The 22,807-nt window shown below is 38.4% G+C and overlaps 2 protein-coding genes across 5 annotated transcripts; both read right to left on the bottom strand.

Annotated features, from left to right (window-relative positions):
• Window positions 1–843: 843 nt before the first annotated feature.
• On the bottom strand, window positions 844–7,669 carry LOC116768786 (glutamate receptor ionotropic, kainate glr-3-like). Of its 3 annotated transcripts, none has more exons than XM_032659609.2 (10): window positions 4,855–7,668; window positions 4,590–4,750; window positions 4,197–4,502; window positions 3,979–4,094; window positions 3,731–3,898; window positions 3,337–3,563; window positions 2,617–2,825; window positions 2,422–2,544; window positions 1,518–1,666; window positions 844–1,189 (listed from the first exon to the last, which is right to left on the bottom strand). In XM_032659609.2, the coding sequence occupies exons 1-10, from the start codon at window positions 4,982–4,984 to the stop codon at window positions 976–978; spliced, it is 1,803 nt and encodes a 600-aa protein (XP_032515500.2). In that variant the 5' UTR covers window positions 4,985–7,668; the 3' UTR covers window positions 844–975. The 3 variants fall into 3 exon arrangements, 2 of the variants coding, with proteins under 2 accessions (XP_032515500.2, XP_032515501.2); XM_032659610.2 differs by having other exon boundaries at window positions 4,626–4,750; XR_009753103.1 differs by having other exon boundaries at window positions 1,062–1,189; window positions 1,518–1,662; window positions 4,855–7,669.
• A 4,466-nt stretch (window positions 7,670–12,135) lies between these two features.
• On the bottom strand, window positions 12,136–18,714 carry LOC116768422 (solute carrier family 52, riboflavin transporter, member 3-B). 2 transcript variants are annotated; one of them, XM_032659135.2, is made up of 3 exons: window positions 18,328–18,714; window positions 13,607–14,696; window positions 12,136–13,446 (listed from the first exon to the last, which is right to left on the bottom strand). In XM_032659135.2, the coding sequence occupies exons 1-3, from the start codon at window positions 18,342–18,344 to the stop codon at window positions 13,243–13,245; spliced, it is 1,311 nt and encodes a 436-aa protein (XP_032515026.1). In that variant the 5' UTR covers window positions 18,345–18,714; the 3' UTR covers window positions 12,136–13,242. The 2 variants fall into 2 exon arrangements, with proteins under 2 accessions (XP_032515026.1, XP_032515025.1); XM_032659134.2 differs by lacking the exon at window positions 18,328–18,714 and adding an exon at window positions 17,096–17,786.
• Window positions 18,715–22,807: the final 4,093 nt, after the last annotated feature.

The raw sequence follows: 22,807 nt of genomic DNA, 5'->3' as shown, positions 1-22,807 counted from the left end.
GCCGTTCGGGTTCAAAACAATAACGCATTTCGGGTGTTGCTGGGGCTGCCTCGTTTCTGTAGTGCGTCAGGGATGTTCGCGACAGCGCGGGTTAATTGTTTCTTCTCTACTTTAATACGAAGACTACGGGGCAGCACCAACAGCATCTTAAGTATGATATGTAGTAGGCTTGATTGTGCTCACGTAAATCATTGCTGCTCCATCTCTAGTGGGATGCAGTAGCAATAACAATAATAATATCGTTTCATAAGTTTTTTAATTGTTACTAACAAATTTTTGAGTTTATGTTACTTGATTTTTGATTATAGTAATAAAATAAAATAAATTAACTGTTAATATACAACACATCAAGCGTCGGTCGCTCATCATCTCATAATAAAGTTTTGAGACCGAGCTTCTCAAAGTGATGCAAAAGATTCCTCTGATACTTTACAAGTGGTGCCTCAGAACCAAACGTACCTTGTATCTTTAAACCGACAGTAGTATATTGTACCATAACGATGTATTACGGCGACGTCTCTCTTGAAATTGAAATATTCTGTCAATAGATTACATAATATATGAAATGAATTGAATTGTCATCAAAAGAACCTTTTCTTTATAAAATGTGTGGAGGCCTCAGTTCCCATATAATGACAACGATACTATACATATTCACGTAAGAAGTATCGTCGAGGAGACACTGATCATTGTAAAGCGAGTCACTACTAACCTTTTGTCACCTCTCTTGAATAAAATATTTGATATATTATTTTTCATAGCTGGTAATGATGTCGAGCAATCTTCACTAGCGCGGTCTCGAGTCATTAGCAGGCGTGTAAGTATTACTTCAAAGTATTACAATTAGTTGTTATACTTGTTTATTTAAGACATCCGTTGAAACTAAACAGTGATTTATCTCAAACTAAAATGTTACTACATCTAGTGAATGCAAAAATATACAGATTCTTGTAACATTTAACATAGCAACAGTTATTAAGCGCGAGTCAGAACAGTGTGGTGAGCTTTTTCCACGAGGAGCAGGGCTGTGGCCAGCAGCACGCCGGCCAGCAGCGCGTGCAGGGCGGGCAGCACGTCCACCAGACCCACGCTCACGAACCCGCCCTGAGCCGCGTCACACGGAGTCCTCACACTCATCCACACGCGCCGGTAACGATCCATTAGACCCACCTCACGCTGCCAACGGAGTCTAGAGGACGATATACATGTAGGTATATATTTAAATAAATAACTTCTATTACTTCCGTCGCTTTTAAATATCAATTATTTTCTATGAAAACACGACTTTTATAGAGTCGTTACCCGTCTACACTAGTAATGACCGGAGACGCCAACTTGATAGCACGATTTAATATAAAGCTTTTAAGTATAAACAGCGAGATCTACTCTTACATTATATATTTTATTAACAACGTTATCAAAGAAATCATATTTAACCCAGAGTATCCAAAGACCCAGAGTATATTATTTTGGACGCTCCATGTTTATCATGCTCATGGTCATGCTCATATATCTACCTCGCTCCCAGCAAGTCTTTGTACCCGGAGTGTTTCCTCACGGGGACGGCCACCATGGGCAGAGTGAAGGCTTTGATCTCCTTCAAGTCACATTTTTCTCGTTCCGTGTACGTCTTGCTGATGATATCGTAAGCCGAACTCTGTTCTACCTTCGCCAAGAATAAAATAAATAAATCACCATAACAGAATGTATGTACCTACATATTAATATTTTTTATTTTTTTATATAGAAAAGAAAAAAAACATGAAAAAAACTATTATTACATATTACATATAATAAAATCGTTCAGGGGGTCAACTCTTTACATTGAAAAATAAATGAGAATAAATCCCTACAGGGGTATTCATAGAAGAAACAGATGCCAAAAATATGATATATTTAAAATTTTTGTCTGTCTGTCTGTTGTACACTTATAACTTAAAAACTACTGGACAGATTTTAATAAAATTTTATATGGGGGTTCCTGTTCACCTGATGTAAATTTAAGGGAACCTTCTACCGCGGGAAAATGCCTCATTGTCATGGGAATATTTTTAAACTACTTTGAATCAAAATTATGTAAAGTTACTTACATTGAACACTGAATGGGTTTAATAATGACGTGTTGTATTTTATTGATGTACTAATTTCCAAGGGACAAACCATGAGTTGTGTCGGTGTAGATCTGCGTACGCTCTGTTTTTCTCATGGACAGTTATATGTAGCTTTATCTCTTGTGAGTAATGCAAGAAGCCTGTTTATACTCACTGAAACTGCTAATACGACTTCTAACATTGTTTATGGAGAAATTTAGGTAGTAAGGTACTTTTTCTATACGAACAGAGTCGCAGACAAAGCTAGTTATATGATATAAGTAAAAAACAAGCATCAATAACTATCAGTGGAATATATAATAAGCCGCACCTGGAATGCAAATAGTCCGGTTCGCACGCGCGCGATGCCGTCAACAACGCTGAGATATGCGCGCTCGCCGAGAGGCAGCAGCTTACGACGATACAGGGCTTGAGTTGCTGGGTCTTTGCTTTCCTGGAACCACAGATATAACTCAGCGACCTGACAAGTCCCTCAGACATTCAAAACCAAACTAGAGTTGCTCACAGCAAAATAGACTCTCTTATAAGTAGTCTCTTGCACGCCGAGGTCCATAGGAGAACGTGCGAGGTCATCGATAGTCCGCAAGGCATCACTGGGGGCTTGGAGGATAGCGACGATCTTGGCAGAGTATGACGTGAAGGCGAACAGAGAGGCGAGCAACGTACAAAACATGAGGAGACGCATGGACCACAGGTTAGGACACAGATATGAACCTGGGTCAGACGACAAAAGTGGTCGTTAGCGGGTTTAAATTGATACCTGTTTTGGGGATTTAAGAACGTCCCTAATAGATGATTTAAAAGTACTCATAGATGTTTACTTCTAGCAAGTACCTACTTATGATACAAAATGTTTAATTCTTAAAATGTGTAATTAGTAAAATTTAGAATTATTTACAAAAAAAATTAATTAATTGTTATCAAGTTTCAATGACCTTATTTTTTTGCACAATTATTGTACTTTCCAAAGTAAAAACTGCTGTATTATTGTAGTTACAACGGATCACTGAGTTTCTTATCCGTTGTTCAATTTTATATTAATTGGTTTCTTATATTATCCGTACGGTTGTATGACATGGATGGATTGTAGGTCTGTGGATGTTTTGAACCACATTGAAACTTGATAACTATTAATTATTTTTTTTTTTGTAAATAATTCTAAATTTTACTAATTACACATTTTAAGAATTAAACACACTCTTTTGTTATACATTCAATGTATGACCTTGTTGGCAAATGGTGCCGACAGCGTAAGTCAAACTCTCGAGAACCGTCAGTCTCTGTGCGACGGGGTCGAGGGCCGTCCGTCGTGCCACCAGACCGAACACCGCCAGCAGGGTAGCCGCCCCCGCAAACACAGCTGCCGAAGCTGCCCACACGCCCCGGCTGAAGGGTAACGCGAACACGTTGGACACAGACGAGCGAGAAGGCTGGCGAAACAGGAACGCGCCTCTGATGAAATACTAATGCATGTAATAACCCTCGGCTCAGGGTTTCTTCCAAAAAAATAGTGTAAAATAAACACGTCACCCACGAGATAAAATTCACTAACAGATTTCTGACACTGTAATAGAAATAGGGGCAGAGTATTTTCTTTTTCTGTAAGAAATTACTATTACTTTAACTCTACGGTTTCGGCGCAGAAATGTAGAACCCGCCACCGGTCCTTGCGCATGAACATGGATGTGACTCCGACCTCCAACCCCTCGTGCTGCATCTGACCCACCAGACCGTCGAAGCTGCCGTTCCGTTCCTCCCCGTAAAGGTCGACTTGTTTCAGATTGAACCTTCAATAAACATATACATTAGTTTCTATTTCTAATTCGTTTCTATACATCAGCTTGTACAGGCTGATGTTTATTTTTACCTAAAGTTAAGATCTTCTCCGCAAAGCTTCAGTATTGGATAAGTAAGTTTTGGGAACGTGTCTATTTGCCGATTCGACAGATCTGACCATCCTTTGAAGTATTGAGGTTGTGTTACCTGGAAATAGGCACTTTTACACTGTTCCTTGATATTTATTATAAAATAAGAAGAATTGCAGGCACTAAAAATAACAGTGGACAACATTATAAAACAACATACTATAGTCGCCGACTTCAGATACACACTGTGTAGATTTTTCCTTCTTGTAACTGTTGTTCGTAAACTTCTCCATAACCCTTCGAGTTCTCGTCGACTCCTTCTCATACCCAAATGCGTGACGACCAGCGGCTGGTCAGCTTTAACCTTGTACACATCTACCATACGATCCACGGAGACCCAAGTGACGTCACCGTCAGGGAGGACCAACACGTCGGATAGTGTTTCTTCAACATAAGTAATATTGAAGGGGGAGTCGTCGATCAGAAGCCAAGAGTAACGAAGATTGAACGCACGGTTTCTTGATGACTGGAAATTAAAATTTATGAAAAAAAACACTTAGTATTTATCATTAACGACACTTCTGTGCAGTGTAACTAAAGAGCTCAAAAATACTTTATGTAGAACGTGTGTGGCGTTGAGGCAACCCACATCGAGAAGTACTCCCTCCCTGTAGTCACGGTACGCTGGCAGGTCAGCCGTCAGATGAGTGCTTGGAAACACGCGCAGTCGCAAACCTGCCATGACGCCTCGCTGGGAGATTAACCTTACATCCTCTATGGGCAGACGACCTCTTACAAGTTATCGGCGTACGGATGGCAACGGACATTTATCGTAGTTTTATTACTAACATTTTAATTTAAATAAATATTTACCGTACCTGGTCTCCAACACACGAAGGCTGTCAGCAATCTGACATTCTTAGAAACAAAGAAGGCCACGATGAAGTTGACAAAGTCCATCTCCGTATGAGAACTTCGACAGTACCGTCCCACTCGAATTGTAATCATCTTTTATAGCGAACGTATGAATCACAGCAAACATTAATTGAGAAATCGATGGTAGAAAATTATCTTCTAATATCTATCATTCATACAGTATCGCTGTGAACTGTTCTGCACTCGTTGATGAACACACACGGAAAAATCATTAAAGTTTTCTTACTGTCCATGTTCGAGTGTATGACCTAGTATAAGTAGCACCTAGCTCTGAATAAAAGTAAAAGAATGTTTTAATAAACACAATTTAATGTTTTCAAAACATTCATTAAACAGAGCCAACAAATTTAAAATATCCTAAAACGCTCTATATCATTAACGGAAAGATAAAGATCAGCTATAAGCTGTGCGTACGGAGCATTAACAGTACTTCTTTCATAAATCTTCACATATTATAATATTAACGGAGGTCTTTCAAGCAGAAATGAGAAAAACCCCGTATGTCGTGTGACGACGCTACCTTAATAGAGCATACTATTTGCAGATCGTTGGTCGCACGAGTCCATTACAAGACAAACAAATTACCTTCGTTTATAACAGTCGGATATCATTAAGTCTAATTCATTTGCTTTTGCATTTTCTACTTGGAACTAATCATTATATTAATATTTGATTATTTAAAGTCATAACTATAACTAAATAAATGCTACGTGAACTGTCTTTGAATTGTTTACATTTTACAATATATTATATCAAGAGAACCACAAAACCACTGGCTTGAGACTCTTCAAACTACCTATGTAGTGATATGCGTGAATGAGTTATTACTATCGTTTATTATTTACTTAATTTTCCATTTGATTAGATTCTACAAGGTTATAACAATATATGCATATGACATAATAGATTGAAAGTGATAGTCGTCGTGACACGCGAACGATAACGGTCAAAGATAAACGCGAATATCAATAAATTAATACAAAGTAATCAGAAAACGAAAACCTTATAACAATACTCGCCATAGAGGACAGCGGACCAGAGGATACCAACCAGTACACATGCATATGCACATACAAGCTGTACATTGTATTCATGGCCATGACTTTTTTATTGTCACCTCTCTCTTGCTTAAATATCAATATTGAGGAGTTTGAGATCCAATAAATGGGTCAGGAGTTAAATTTTGTCTGTGGCGATGGACAGTCCTCGGTGTCAGTGAAGACACAGTGGAGCCGAAGTTGACGATCACAAACATCGTGATGGTTCCCCGCGCGGAGCCCTTCGGCTCACGTACCCGCACGCCCTCAGGCCTACATCGCCTCTACGACGAGCGTAGTTGTATATCCCCATTCTTGCATATGAGACCAAACCTACAACTCCTACTCACGACTCCACCTGATCAAAGTCAAAGGAGAGACATTGATTGGTTGATGTTATAATTGCAACATCTTTTTAAGAACAGTTTAAATCACGACCAATAATTTTCCACCGGAGTGAGTGTAAAGCTGAAAGTCGGACCGAGTGCTGCCGCGACGAATATGTAGGAGAGCGGCAACATGAAGGCGAGCAGCATGGTGACCAGGACCCGAGGACGGAACGGCTTCAGCCACACATCACATGGAGGCTGAACATCCTTAAAGTCCTCATTTTATAATTATCTTTCACTCTGAACCAAGACTTATTGCCTAGATTGGTACTAGTCACCCTCACCACCCTGTCAACTTTCATTAAAGTCTTGTATGCGAAGGAATTAACGAAGGCACACGATGACTCGACATATGTTGATGTTTATTGTTTCCTGATAAAAGAAAATCGCCAATTTTATCGGTTGTGATATTAATACACGTAAAGATAAGACGTTTGTGTATCCAAGGACTGTAGGAACTAAATACAAGTCATCATACGGGAGTGTAGCTGCCTACAGGCAGGTATGATTGAGGTTTCATGTGCACTGTACATCATTATTACAGTTAGGAGCCGTGTTAAACACGTTCTCATATCACATCAACTTCAAACAATTCGATTTTAATATCCGTTTCTGAATAAGAATACATTACCTTATATCAGTTGTTTTAAGAAAATTGCAGATGAATTCAGCGTCCGAATAACCGACTTTAATTGGGTTATATAATGAAATGATGCCAGTTTTAATTCTATTATACGGTTACTTTAAGAAAATATAATTAAAGCGACCGTATTTATAAAATACTCCAACATTAACCTCATGACCTCAACGAGAGTCCTCGTTGCATCTCCTTATCTGATCTCCACATACTTTTACAAACTGTCTCTGAGCTGACCATTTGTATGTTTTGTTTTTTTTGTCTCTTATTACATTCGTAGCTCTGTTCCTGGTTCTATACTCTACTGTTTCTGTCCCTGTACTTACTGGATAAATGTTTAAAGGCCTTATTCGATGTGTGTGCCATTTTTGTTTCCACAAAACATAAACTGAGAATGGCATTATATTTTCGGGTTAGAATTACAATACTGTATGTATAACTCTGACATACTTATGTCAAAGTAACACTTGGTTCATTGATAAGTGGACGTGTTAATGTGGCAGTGAAGACATCGCTCTCGTCGACATATTACTTAAGACTTATTTATAACTAGTTTTTGCCCGCGACTTCGTCCGCATTAGATAGTTTTTTTGTATAGTAGTATGAAAAAACCTGAGCTGTACATTTTTGTACATATGTTTGCATTGTGCCGAGATGGGATAAGGCCATACTAAGTGTGATTGTCATATGTTAGGTTAGGTTAATACATTTTAAGAAGAAGATAGGTTACTGCAATACATTTTTATATACGATGTTTTTTTTTTTCCTTCCTTGGCCAGAAAAGTAATTTTTCCCATGGGATTGCGTTGTTTTCCCGCGGTCAAAAGTAACACGTGTTCTTTCTTAAGTCTCAAACTATCTCCTTACCAAATTTCATTTAAATCTGTTCAGTAGTTTATGCATAAAAGCGATCGGCCCGCCTGAATATTCCCATAGGAATACGTCATTTTCCCGGGGTTAAAAGTGACCTATGTCGTTTCTCGAGTATTAAAATATCTCCGTACCAAATTTCATGCAAATTGGTGATTGAGTAACAGACGGACAGACAGAGTTAGTTTCGCATTTAGAATATTAGTATGGATAGTATGGATATATATAACTCCTTGTCACTACTTCACTACTGCATCCTGTGGATCTACACGCGATGTTTGACTGTTTGCTTTTCTGTTTGAGTCCTATTAAAAGAATACATAAAAGAATTAATATGGCAAACTAAGGATACCAATGAAACTAGTGTTATTCGGATTTACTACGCGGATTTTATTATTTAGAAACTACATAATCCCGACGTTTCGGTTACTTTGCACGGTGTGGCACACCTCGTCTGCCCGTGATCACGGTTGCTGCAAAGTAACCGAAACGTCGGGATTATGTAGTTTTTAAATAATAAAATCCGCGTAGTAAATCCGAATAACACTAGTTTCATTTAAATGAATACTCGCGAAAATCTTAGATCTCATTAAGGACACCAATATTTTTTATTTTTGTAAGAAATCGTGATGTTTATTTGATTCCTTCCCGGAGCCGCCTTAACTTTAACCTGCCCGTGCGTCTGACAGCTGACATATAACAAATAATTAAATTTTAAAATATATCTTTTCGTGTGAGTATTTTTATTGAGTATACGAGTTTATAACCATAACAGACAGGAGTACGCCGCTACACGTTAAAAGTGTTTCTTGTGTGTTACAAGAACTTGTAACAGGTTTACAATAATCTTCGGCTAAGTAATCTTCGGCTCGAAACAATTGTTGGCAGACGATTTATGAACGAAGAACATTTTATCAAGTTAAATTAATCTTATTGATAAGTTATATATACAGCACAAGCTATAAAAGACGCGGCTCGAACGACATGTTAGAGTTAGTGTCGTTGACATTCATTAATATTATAAACGGTTTTTCTCTAAAGTACTAACAGTATAAAAGTATCTCAATGTAATAAGTTTAAGATCTAGATATTTTGTTTCAAATACAGATACAACCGACAAAAAGGTTTTTGTAGATAGCAGTGTCAGATCAATGATGAAATCACAGAGACTTATATTTCTGGATGTGCTGATGGTGTCGTGGGGTGCGGCACCTGGCTGGGAGTCCACTCTCTGTTCGTCCAGCTTCCCGAGCCGGAACGATTTGCTCTTCCCTCGGCTGTGACAGTCATCGTTCAACTCGTTAACTGTGGTGTAAACCTTTACGCTGTTTTAAGAAAACTGTTCCCTCGTGCCCCAGACGCCCCCTATATACACGTTTTGCTTGTCAATTTAATTGCTTCACTTTATTTGAACTCGTTCCTTTACATGGAGACTGCTACGATAAACGAATTTCAGTAGCATTTCTTGTTCTTACATTTTGCTCGGCTCTAATTGGACAAGCTCAGTGGTGTTCTATCCCTACCTCAGACTCTTCCGTGACATCTATCTGGCGACGTACTTCTCGCTCTCATCAAGGGGGTCGGGGTTAGCCCGAGCGCATTTACAGTTCGGACAATCGGGTGGTAGAAATCCCACCGCCTCGTTCCGATACCGACGTATTTTTTTTAATAGTTGGAAGTTTGGCATTTTTCAGACTAGTCGGCTTTAGTAGTGCAATGTTAAACAATTTTCCATTCTTCTTATCAGAAAGGATTTTGTTTGATTCGGAGAGCAAAAAGGAAACAACAGTTAACGAAGCTGTCATCGATTGGGACATAAGGTTTATAGGAGCCCTGCTTTTAATGGTTCGTTTGAACGCGTTACCTATGGTATGCTGCCGTCGATGCAGTCTTACTCCTGTATGCCTTACGGCCGGAACACTTACCACATGAAGGAATAAAGTCTAAACCGTGGTATTTAAAAATAGTGACCTCAGCATAACTGACATCACCACTGACTATTCTTAACTGTCGTCGGGCTCTAAGGCTATTGAGGGTAACCTCGTAGACGGTTTGACGAACCCCTTACTTCGAAGACCACCGATCACTGCAACGGCTCGATCGAGACTATCCGTAATCTGTACCTACTCTCGCCTCTATTTATACCAACTGACACTCATTGTTGTGACTACACTTGCACAGGTGGTTATGCGGGTGACACCTGATAATTTCAACTACCCTCAATTATTAGATATTCAAATAATAAGAATTGCGCGGATACGGCCATTCTGACGGTTAGTGCGCTCTCTGCAAATCCTGCATTCCTAAATCAATTTTTTTTTTCAATGTTATTAAATAATATATTTATCAATATTATTGTATTTCTTTAGGAAAAAAAATAGGCAATAAGACAAAGGTGTTAATTAGGTTAGTTAAGTTTAATGTAGTTTATAAAAATAAATCTTTGGTTCCAGAATACAGAGGAAGAGCAAGCCGAGTTTATTTTCTTGAAAAAATCATTAAAAGACAGAAATTGTCTTAGAAAAAAATAAACTCTCATTGTTCTGTACTATTACTACAATTGTTTTATTGCCTATTTATTAAAGAAAAACAATGTATTATTTGTTTACATATAAAATAGGCACTCGATTGTTGTTACTTGTAGTTGGACGGTCGAAGTCTACAAAAACAGGAGAGGAGAAAAGAATCCACGAAGCTTGAACTCCTGCAACATCATAGGGACTGCTGGAATTAATACATTCGTCCCTCGCGCGTTCAGATGAGTTCGGGTAGTTTTAGAACATCCTCTAAGTCGAATATTCTTTCACACAAATGATATACGAGTATATTCACTTTCATTATATATAGAAAATCTCAACTCAAGTGTTAAGATTTTTGTGCGCGATTTTTCAGTAAAAACAATTACATGTCTGTGTTCTTCGAAAATACACGAGGAAATTGTAGTAGGTATATGATTAGTCAACACTTAATGTGTAATGTAATCTACACAGAAAAATCTAAATATATGTAGTTTAGTGGAAATGTGAACAACTTATGGAAATCTTACAAACCCGATAAGAATTCTATAAATAAATTCATAATGATTGTGTTTTTTCATGATTTCTGTTCTTCGACAGTTTCCATTTGATGATTCCAAGTTTTTATTTCTTTGTTTGCGTATCCCACGTCACCATTCATCATCAGTCATTATTTACAAACCAGATATTCCAAACGCTGTGCACATGTGTAAGGTGAAGATGTTAATTAAAAAAAGCACACAGACCGGGACCATACATACACATTGTTCATATCTACGTAACTATGAATAATATTATAATGTAGCGAAGGCTGTAACTAAAAACAATCCTTTAATAATATTATTAAACGTACAAGACACATCATTTCTTTGTCTGTGCGTTTGACTAAATACTATCTCTCGACAGGGTCCTCGCTGGCACAATGAATTGACTACCAATGTTAGAATAACTGTTCACTAGTAGCGTTCCGACCAAACTCATGAGTATGTTGTTGAGGGATGACATGTAGCAATACTTGTAGCAATTCCGCACACACACAAATAGTGGTCGTGAATCATGATTCAAATTCCTTCAATTTGATTGAATATCTGAATGCTGTTCTTTATTAAAACTATCTGACCGCGAATAATGAAGTCCGTTGTCAGTATCTGTCTCGCAAGTTACCCACAGGTCACAAGTCACAGGCCAGTCACCAACTCACGCTCCTTCCCCCACTTAAAGTATTCACTGTAAGAGTATCAAATAATATTAGGTACTGTATGAAATAAGAGTAGTTTCTAACCGGAAGCTGAGTGTTATTAATCGCTGTCTCCGGTAATCATTAATATATACACACATAGTCCTTCCGGACATCAACGAACCATTTGAGAACATTATCTACGTATCTACATTCATTCCTTACTACTTCGTTACTTTCATTAATCGTTGTATACTATACTATATGTTTGTACGTGGCACGTTCTGAATGAGTTGTATGTATTACTTTGTTTTATCAACTTTGTGTCGCCAGTGCTATCGCCGGCATCATAAACTGTTATCTAATCACGAAGACGTTTAGTGCCTCAAATTAGAGTTCGATGCATGTTAAATCAAACGCATCCACGACTTTCAAATGTCCTAAAAACTCATCCGTCGAGTCATCAGGAGTCACTCTACTCCTTAAACGGTTTTCGATGAAGCCCTTTTTATAGTTTGATCGTTACAATAGCGACGGGAGTCAGCTCACACCACCACTGTTCACTAATACATACGATTCAAATTAAAAGGCGGTCAGTTTTGGTAACAGTGTTTATTGTCCATCTCAACTTTATAAAACACTCAAAAGCACTTATTCAACATTAAATATATTATTTCAACTCTTATAACTGATGTAGGAGTTCGTGCTTATGTCAGTCTCATTTCATGAACTGGGCATGGACACAACTCAAGAATGTTCAGTCAACGACTTTCACATCAGCAGTAAGTACTAAAGATCACATTAAGTACATACAGTTAGCTACAATAAAATATAAACAGCACCTCCCGGTCGCGAGGCGCCGCGAAGCGCCGAACGAAACCGGCATAACAGTTATAAAACATTCATTGGATAAAATTGCGAAAGAAAATATAACAGAAACCACGTGACGTCACTTCCACCACTTTGTCTATTAAAATATCTTAAAACTATGTATTTGACTATAATATAATTACAATGATTCCGTCTTACATCTAAATATTACCGGTCCTCCGTCTCGTCCCTGTCCAGGATACTTGTCACATCGCGTCGGATCCGCGGCGGTCCACGTCATCGGTACCCCCTACACGTTACGTGACGTCCACTCATCACACCCGTCTGTTACCGTTGTTGTCGTTCATATTGCGGATTAAAACATGAAATAAATTCATCTCCGAGCTTCTGACAACATCCACCGCCTTACAGAAGCGATACTAATAAACGTTCACTTCCTAACAGATTACAATACTATATGAACACGGACGCTGAACTAACACACTACTGATTGTTATTAAATCAAAGATAACCACCATAATACCGAGACGCGACGCTCGTCACAATACCAACTATGTAAGTACTGCTAATGATCTCGGATCCGTCAGCGTCACCCTGATGTCACGAGAGGAGTATTGAAAAGCTTCGACAGTGTGGTATAGTCTACGGCAGGGTGGAATAAGCCAAACTTTTCTACAGATGTTTAAATAATTGAATAAATAGAAAAAATATATAATAGAAAAAAAAACGAAAACTGACAGACTTGTCCCTCTGTTCGCGTTGCGCTTTTGTTAACTAAATACTAAGGAGCACTGATACTAGGATCGGTCAAGCTAGGGAGCGGACGTCACGTTAGACCTGACGGTGACGTCGCGGGTGAGCTGCGATCCGGTGCTAGGTGGCAGGACAGAGCTCGGGCTGCGTGAAGAGAGAACTGTAGTTCACGAGCACGAAGAGAGCCAGCGAGCCGACGGCCGAGCCCAGCTGTGTGGCGGCCCCGCAGGCACGCATGCCGGTCGCGCCGCCGCGCCTGGCCCAACCGTACACCCACATACGGCCGTACGACAACACCCCACACACCAACACCCACGACAACACCTGACACAAACACACGCTACATCAGTGTCATTACTAAGATTGTCAACTAAATATATACAACTAATGTAAACAAACTACATCTCATTAAATTATTGGACGTTAAGTGTATGAATATATTTTTTTTGTTTTCGAAGTTTTATTTCTCGTACGTCGTACTTACCACCAGTACCCGGCCGCTGGTCTCCGCGCGTAGAGGCGGCGACGGGCTGAGCAGCGCCGTGGAGATGATGTAACAGAGAGGTATCAGAGCAGCGCATAACATGGCCGCCAGCACGCGGGAGCGGACTGGCTTCAACCACACTCCGGCCAGGCAAGCCACCGGATTGGCCATCGAGCCCAGAGTCACGGCCAGGTGATACACGCTCGTCCCGTAGGGCATGCACGAGTACGACTGAATCGACGGCAGCACACCGTTGGTCAGCGCGTTCAGACACGCCATCAACACCAACACGCCCAACCATGACGGCTGGCAGATGGACTCAGACGTGCTCGCCTCCTCCTCCTTCGCCACCTCCGACGGCCTGACGCGCTCCGATAAGAAACACGATAGATTGTCGATTAGCGAGAAACTCACCAGACTGACTGTAGCTAAACATCCGAGTAATATGAGGAAAACGGTAGTATTGAACCTTGCGGGAGGATATACGGCCTCCATAGTCTTGTTATCTGAAGAAAGAACGCATTCCGGATTTCCGCCGACCCCCTGGATCAAGGCGAACAAACTCGGTAAGAAGCCACTCAAACCCTCGCCCACTAAGTACGTAGCGAGATACACGTCGCGGAAATGTCTTAAGTAAGGGTAAAACAACACTGAGCTCGTACAACCCACGAGAGCCGCGAAGAATGTGAGGGCGAGGAACGACACGGAGCGGTTGGCTTCTCCTAATACGGCGGTCTCCGTATACAGGAAGGAGTTCAGATACAGGGCCAGTGTGCCCACTGACAGGAGGATGTAGATGTACGGAGAGTCTGGGGCGCGCGGTAACAGCCTCCTCATAGCGGCGTAGGCGATGAGCCCCACGTTGGCCAGTTGGATGGCCACCGTCATGGAGGACGGCAGCGCCCAGCCCTCGGGCAGCCGCTCTACCAACAGCGGCAGCTGCACGTACAGGCCGTTGACACCCAGCCAGGTGCCTAGACCCCAGCACGCCATCAGCACGTCCAGGAAGATGCGTCTCCTTGCACCCAGCATCCTGTTTGAATCGTTTCCCTCAGCCAAGCACGGGGACCTCTCTTTATCTTCGTTTAACCTGATGTGACAAACGAGTTACAGTAAGTATAAGACAGTCCGAAAAAAGGCTCTCATCTCACAACCTATCGATGACCGATCGTGTGTGTTATGAAGGATCCGTCTCTCAGGGATGGACCTTTACCGACCTCCAGCAATGTTTGCTTTATATCACAACGCGACAAACTAATGTATTATTATTAATCTGTACTCATTATGTACAAATAAATGTTTAGAAGTCAGCGCCTGAAGGTCATCCATGATATTGTTTTAATATTATGTCGCACTCTTAAAGACAGTTGCTGGTTTGTCAACGAGTCATTTGAGTCATCGTCACTTGTTCTGTATACAATAAATAACACTTTGTCACTGTGATAGTTCCCGTCGAGTGTAGTCATCAAAACCAACATTCAAAAAATACAATATAAATATTCACATGAATGTTTTGTTGTCGTTCTCGTTCTCGTCGTCGGGACTTGAGACAAGGTTAGTACAAGTTGCCGTCGTCTAACAGCTAACTAAACACCGAAACGTTTTAAGTTTTCCGTTTAACTAACTATAATTTAATGTTCTTCTTGAAACGCTTTTATATGAATGAAAAACGTCGAAACTGTCGGTTTCAATATGGTGCAACGAAACATTCGCTATTAAGGGTTAAAAACAAATGTATTGTTTTCATTTTATAACAACCAGCACGTCAACACGAAGGAGATAACATGTCTCCTGCTGGCTGTTGGCAGACGTAATAAAAGGAATGAGATAAACCCATGATTTCCAAGAAGGACGACACAGACACATATTATATTGTTTTTATTTAATTATTAATATAGAAATATAATTCCTTTAGTGTCATTAATCTTTTAAAATTAAATATCCTTCCAAAGTTTCCCGACTAACTCATAACAATACTGTTGAACTGGGATTCTTTTTTCTTGGAGTTGTTTAAAAAGTAGGCCAAGTTACTGTAGGTATATAATGTACCTTTCAATGTAAATACTGTCACAATCGATCCAGGCGTTTCAGAGACAGACAGCCAGACAAAAACTATAAAAATATAAATTTCTGATGTATTGTATTTACCTTTTTATGGCATAACATAAATGCTTTTAATTTGCAATTACTAACGGACACTTCAATTTTATTTATTTGAACGGATACGATAGTATCACCGAGCGTAATGTATACAACACGGGAGATCGATCGATACATTATTAAATACATTTCAATAAATCTTATAATTAACTACTATTTATTTTTATTCTAACTGAACTTTTCCGTTACTTTGACGTAATCATATGCACGGGATAACAAGACAAACGGTTACACTTTAATTTCAAACGAATAACAAGACAGAATTTGTATCTAAAATATAATGAGCACGACAGTTAGGTATATATAATATTATAACTAAGTAGACACATACAAACACCCCGGCCACGGAGCAACTTTTGATGTTTATCGTCCTCATCCCTCCGCGTCCTCTATGTGTGCACACTGCAGTCTGCACGGCCACTTCGGCATCATAAGTCTGAATTATTCTGCTTATTTGACGTCAACTTGGCGATTGAAAAGATGCCAATGAAAACGAACCTACACATATATTTGATTGACTCTCTGTCTGTCTCTAAAGCGAGCACCGACTCTGTTAGAGTGACTGTGGCGGAATATCCACAAACAGTCGACTCTCAATTAACATAAACTATAAATATGTAATAATCACACAATGAAACACGAGTACATTATTGAATTGAAAAAAGAAAAGCTCGATTATAGAAAATATTGTAACATTATAAGGTATTTAAAAAGTGAAATAACTAAGAATTTACAATAACAGAAACAGAGCACAACTGGCTTAAAGGCTTCATGATCTGAAGGCGGTCCCGGCCCTCGGGTCGGACGAGCGATGCGAACAACACGATGCAGTAAGAGGAGGACGGCACACGTATAAAAGTTTTATTACAACAAGAACAATCATTAAATGATATACTTTTTATATATTGAAGGTTCATTAAGAATACTGCAGTTATATACATCTCAGAGTATCATTATCACATTCATCATCGACATGGAGATTTTAATTAGACAATTAACTATCATCTATAAACAGTACGTCGAACATCAACACCGACTACATGATCGTTTATAAAGCATTATGTACATTAAATACTTAAGGAAGTATTTCAACCGCAGAGTTTTAATCGGTTAGAACGCGTTTTCTAATTGTTGAAACTATAACTGAACGTTTTTTAATTAAAAAATTACAATGAGGCGTAACTGAAAACCGTCACTCTTCGATTAAAATTGAAGCTGTCTTAAAATAACACAAATTAAACTACGAAAATATAATCAGAATTTAAAAATAAAATCGTTTGTTGAGCTTACTTATTATTATTATTATATCGGAAACCCTATATACACTACCTGTCAACGACAAAGGACATGGTACGTTCGAGAGCGTTCACCACGTCCGCGTCACCAGCGCCCTCTGTCTCCGACCACACGGACATGTTCAGGGCGGAGACTGCTGATGTGCACACTACACACTACTTAAGAAATACTAACTTTTTCAGAACACACACACTTGCGACAACACAAACACACACTTGCGACAATATTATTAGTCGGATTCTTGATTAATTGAACATAAAAAGCATTGACAATTACATTGAAACATACTATTTAAAGTACAAATTTAAAACCGGGAGAAGAAGGGAAAGACTGAAAGAAACTGAAGTGAAATCAATTTTTAAAAGATGAAAGGGATGCAGGCACTAGTGTCTGAGACTGAAGAGGGAGTGATGTAAAATAATACTTTTATCGAGGAGGTGCGTCCGCAGTCCCTTATCAGTGTTTGTTGAGTTGAGATGCTGAGTGATATTTCATCACAAAGCCGGAGCTCTCTTATGAAACCGTAGAATTTAATGATAAAAACTATTTACTTGTTTAACTCAACATGTGTTAGTGTTCTCAAAATGTAGCGTGTAAATAATTGTTTTATTTAGTTGCAACATACTCGTGCTAACTAATGCATCAGGTCGTAAACCAAACACAACTCAGCACATTACACAACCGTGTATCACACAGATCATATCCACAACAACCTGGAGACATCTGTTACCAGTCATCATACAGTCAGTGGCGGGCAGTGAGTGTGACCGAGTTGTTTATCACTTCTATACTGTTATAGTGAGAGCGCCTTCAATGAATTATACTCATGTTGAGTTGAGTCCAGTGAGTTGAGTTGAATCTCTTTTCGAAAAGGTGATAGAAATGAAAAAAAATAAGCTTATCAAAGAAAAGTATAAATCAATTGTTTGAAGAGCAATGTAAGCAAAACTTCCTGGTTTCAAAGCAAACATTTAAGAAATACAAACAAACCCACCACTTCCGGCTAATAGTAAATATTATTTACAAAAAGGCAATATACCCAATGGGTGGTGAGGTGCTGGAGGAGATTTTTTGTCTTCGATAGCAGAAGGGCGCTATGGTGCTATTTCCTGTAAGAGCCAAAAAGCCCTACTGTACTTTTTGAACACATTGCATAATTACATCACGAAATTGCAATATACTTATTGTGCATTTGGAGAATGTTAATGAACAAATTAACAAACATGCAGAAATATAAGGAATATATTGATAAATATCGTACTTGCCTCGTAAGACTACACATAATTGTTGAAATGATCTTGAATTAACTTAATTGTGCATTTAATACACCACAAAACATAAAGAACCCTTAATGATTGCTACGAACATTTTTCACTTCACTCATAATATATTTTTTATGGTTATTTGAATAAGTATTAAATAACGGGGTCAAAGGCTCATAATTTAAAAAGTGTCTACAAGTACAAAACGTATAACCTCCGACTCTGGTCAGACACCACTGACGTCCGAGTTCTGCTGTCTGCAACTGACGGCTGACACTTGACAGTATTTGTTCAATACTAGGAACTATTGACAGTTCAAGTCAGCTGATCGATACAGAACTGAACATACATTTTTTATCTTAAAAACACTAGAATAATCCTTTAATGAATGAGTATGTTAATTAAGATAAGGAAATTTAAGCAAATCTTTTCCCAAATATAATATTGAAAATTATACTTAATAATATTTACAATTACATTTAATTTAAAGGCAATGAACTATTGTTTTCATACCATCTTGTAGTAAAATATCTACAACATGGTTTTTCTTGTTAGCAATAAAGTGTGTGTCCTTATAGACATAAAAATACTAGATGTCATACATAGATATTTCATTTATTCTTAAATTAACTAAATTAGTTAAAAATTGTTAAAGTGCAACTTTTATTAATCACTAAAATTTTTTCTCTTATGAATTGTAGCCGGTTGTGGTAGATACATATAAAAATAATGACAGCTTGATGTTCTGATTCAACTCGCCTCACATCAGAGAACGTGATGCATTATATTCTCCCTTACTTATGCAAATACTCTGAATTTGTGAATTTAGATGACTTTTACTACCAATTTGGATCCCTTACACTAATAACCAGATTTAAAATAAAAATTCATACTAATATATTTTGTACATTTTAGTTCCCTCTATCGAATAAGTTTTAAAATATTTATAGGTACATTTTAAAGTAATCATTAATTGTCTTAATGAAAATATATGTTTAATAAATTTATAATTTCAATTCAGTATTTAACTCACAAACCCAATCATAAATATTTAAACCTTTTGAAACCTAATTCGCGGGAAACACTAATGATTGTTGTTGGATAATTAATTAGTAGAGTAGCTGTTGTTTTGTAAAGTTAAAATTTTAAAATTATCTGTGGATTTTTGTGCCAAACCGGCAACTCAAATTACTGCTTTGTCTTTTTACCCATATGATCTGGATTGGTTAGCAAAGTGCAACTTAATAAATCCTGGTATTCTGACTGGTCTTCATTAAACGTCGTCATTATGAATCCATCCAACCAATATTCCGCACATCCCTGCTTTTTCTTTTATAAAAAAGCCGACCGTGACATGTGACATTCTTTCTTTCTCTGTGACATTCACATTTCGTCTGCCCGTGATCACGGTTGCTGCAAAGTAACCAAAACGTCGGGAGTGTCTATGTATTTTTTAAAATAATAAAATATTACTTTCATTTAAATGAATACTCGCGGACGTCTCAGATCTGATTCCCCACAACATGTCGTTTAAGGATTGGCCATCCAGCACTCCAGTTCACTTGACTGCAAACAGAATCAGATATCAGTCATTGTGTGAATGTGGCTCGGATGAGGGTTCAATTTCCGATATCTTATTTTTTTTGTCCAAAATACTGATCCTTATATGATGTTCTTCCTAAAATACTCCCCGGCCAATTAGCGCTGAGTATTTTTTATGTTTGGTGTATTGTCCCTTTGTTTGGTTTGTGAGTAAATATATTAAATCTAATAACTTACAAGTTTCGTAGTTTCCTTAACTATTTACTACTAGAGACATGCTATTTACTACGATGTTGGGATTATTTTTTATATATTTTTTGTTGTTCTAGGTGTTAGGTAGGTTTATTAAATTCGACAAACTCCTTCGTATTTCCTCCACACAGTACTCTTAGTACAGTAGATTATAATTCTTCCAAATAATAAATAAGTTGACATTGGCAAAATATTCCACGATTCCTGTGCGAATTAAGTCGTTGCATTAAAAAAAAGTATTAAAATAATTGTAATTATTATTAAAGTTGAAAACAAGAAACGTTTTAGTGAGCAATGTAACCTTAAACAAGTCAACTGTTTTAGGTAGGTACGTATCTTAACTATCTTTGTATTGAAACTCAAAGATATATTTTTATTGGAAATCATTTAAACGATTTCTTTTCCAAAATATCTGAGTCAATAATCAAATCGAATAAATCGACTATACGAATATTTATTCAATATTTGTAAGTACCAACATTCTACAATACTATCGAGCATCGAATAATACAGACAGAAAGACAAATGATGACGCCGCGCCGGTAGATCTCGCCCGCGCTGTTGAACCGAAAACGAGGACAGTGATTTTATGTTGGTATTACAAACCTCCTGCAACACCAGTTCCTTATTGCATTCATTTGCATGTGTTGACTTCATTTAACACTAGATCTCACCAAGTGTTAATTTCCACAACCAATTATGTGTTTAATGAGGATCTATGAACTAACAAAGAATGACAAAGCTGTCGGTCCTCTCACATATTCGTACATCGGTGGACAGTATAGCTGAAAGCGCCAACTAAGATGAAGCAATAAGTATATATAATATATGGGGGATCAATAAGACAATCGATTGATACTTTCAAGTAGAATTTCTTCATTGTTTTTAAATATAGTTGACCGCCTGGCCTCTGGAAAATACACAACATATCCATGTCAGTATTCATTATTACCTCTTGAGAGATATTGAAGGAGACGGCTGTGTGAGCAGTCAGGCTAGCCATGGTGTCAACATTCCAAATAGTTTTACGGTTTCTGTTGAACGCTTGGAGGTTACAACTTTTTTATAAAGAGGAGGAGTGTTGATAATAATGATAGGCCAATATTAAGATGAGGCTCTTTAAATCCCATATCGTAGTGGGACTGGACTCGACAACATACGGTCCACACATTCCGGAAACAACAACACATAACGGATCATGTTTCTTTATTAAGAGTAAAATATTATTAGAACGTGACACGCCCGCTACACATTGACAGGTACACGCTAGGAAGACTCTCGAGGACGCGCTCGGACACGACATGCAGCAGTAGACTCCAGACGTCTACCGATGAGCGCCTCCAGGAAAGAGACCAGCATCGCTACATCCCGATCAGGATACGATCTGATCCTAGTAGACCGTTGACAACCCGAGAGAACAAGTGTGTGGGACACTGTGAATACCTGGAAAGGGTCTTTGACCCTGCTGCGTACAGGGACAGGGGCTGTTGTAACAGTCATACATTTCAACTCTTGCTGGTAACAACTCTATAGAGCTCGTTTTCTCGATCCACAGTCGCAATGGTTCTCGGCGTCATGCTGTGTCGACAAACCGCACGAGATTCGCTGAAACATATATTGTTATATTAAACAAAGACATATTCCAAATTTGTTCTGAGCGAGAAGTACAAGTCTTCATCTTACTTAAGGATCATCGGGTAGGTTGCGGCAAGTCCTACGTTTTAAGGCGTATTAGTTAACATCGAATAGAATATTGAGAGAATACAGCGAGGAACATAACAATTAACAAACCGTTCATTAACATAACAGACAAATGTAACATTTCGCAGTCACATCTTACATTTATAAAATTAGTATACTTTCTAGGTACATCTTAAAAACCTCTCGGACTCGTTACAATCATGTCATTTTTACAAGCAATATGAAATAAACCATCTCCGAGGTTTCTGCGGGCCGCTCTCAACCGATACTTGAATGGATCGTATCAATGTTGCATGATCTCATAAAACTAGTCGTAAAGGAAGTGCTGTGTTATAGTCCCCAGGAGTAACACCGGGTTGTTCCGTGGGGTCAGTCACTCGCCTTCACGGAGGTGTCAGCAGTAACTTCAGTGATAATACGAAATGATATTAGAGAATCGTTAAGTTTAATAAGATCTAAGACTATTATATATAAAAATAAAAAATAAATATATAAAAATAAAGCCCGCTTATACGAAAAACATAAGTTTCATTTAAATCGTTATGTTTATACGAGCTATTCGTTATCGGCACTCATACTATTACATTATTGTACATAAGCTCGCGGCTCCCGTATGTTTATCGAGTATTGTCGGTATAAGCTGTCACGTGACGTCATCATGGCATAATATGTAGTTGAAGCAAGGCATGGGAATGCACAGAGATGTGGGGTAGCATGAGCAGAACTTACTAAATCTATAGACCACCTCTGAGCCTGGAAAGTACCTTAAAAAGATTAGGAGCTCTTCATGAAAACTTACATCTGGAATTTCATCGATACTAATAGCGACAGTATTGGGTTCGCTTATTTCTTTATTTATCTCAACGTACATCACAGACGCGACTATTCCATATTTCCATCAGATCCAACTAACAAATCAATACCAGCTTAAGAAAATTGCCTTTATTTAATGACGAAGTGGGTTCGTGTTGACCGCGGAAAGGTTATT

This window comes from Danaus plexippus, chromosome 4 (assembly GCF_018135715.1).
Source record: "Danaus plexippus chromosome 4, MEX_DaPlex, whole genome shotgun sequence".
Lineage (NCBI taxonomy): Eukaryota > Metazoa > Arthropoda > Insecta > Lepidoptera > Nymphalidae > Danaus > Danaus plexippus.
Note: the sequence above shows the minus strand (reverse complement) of the source record. Positions and strands in the feature narration are given on the sequence as shown.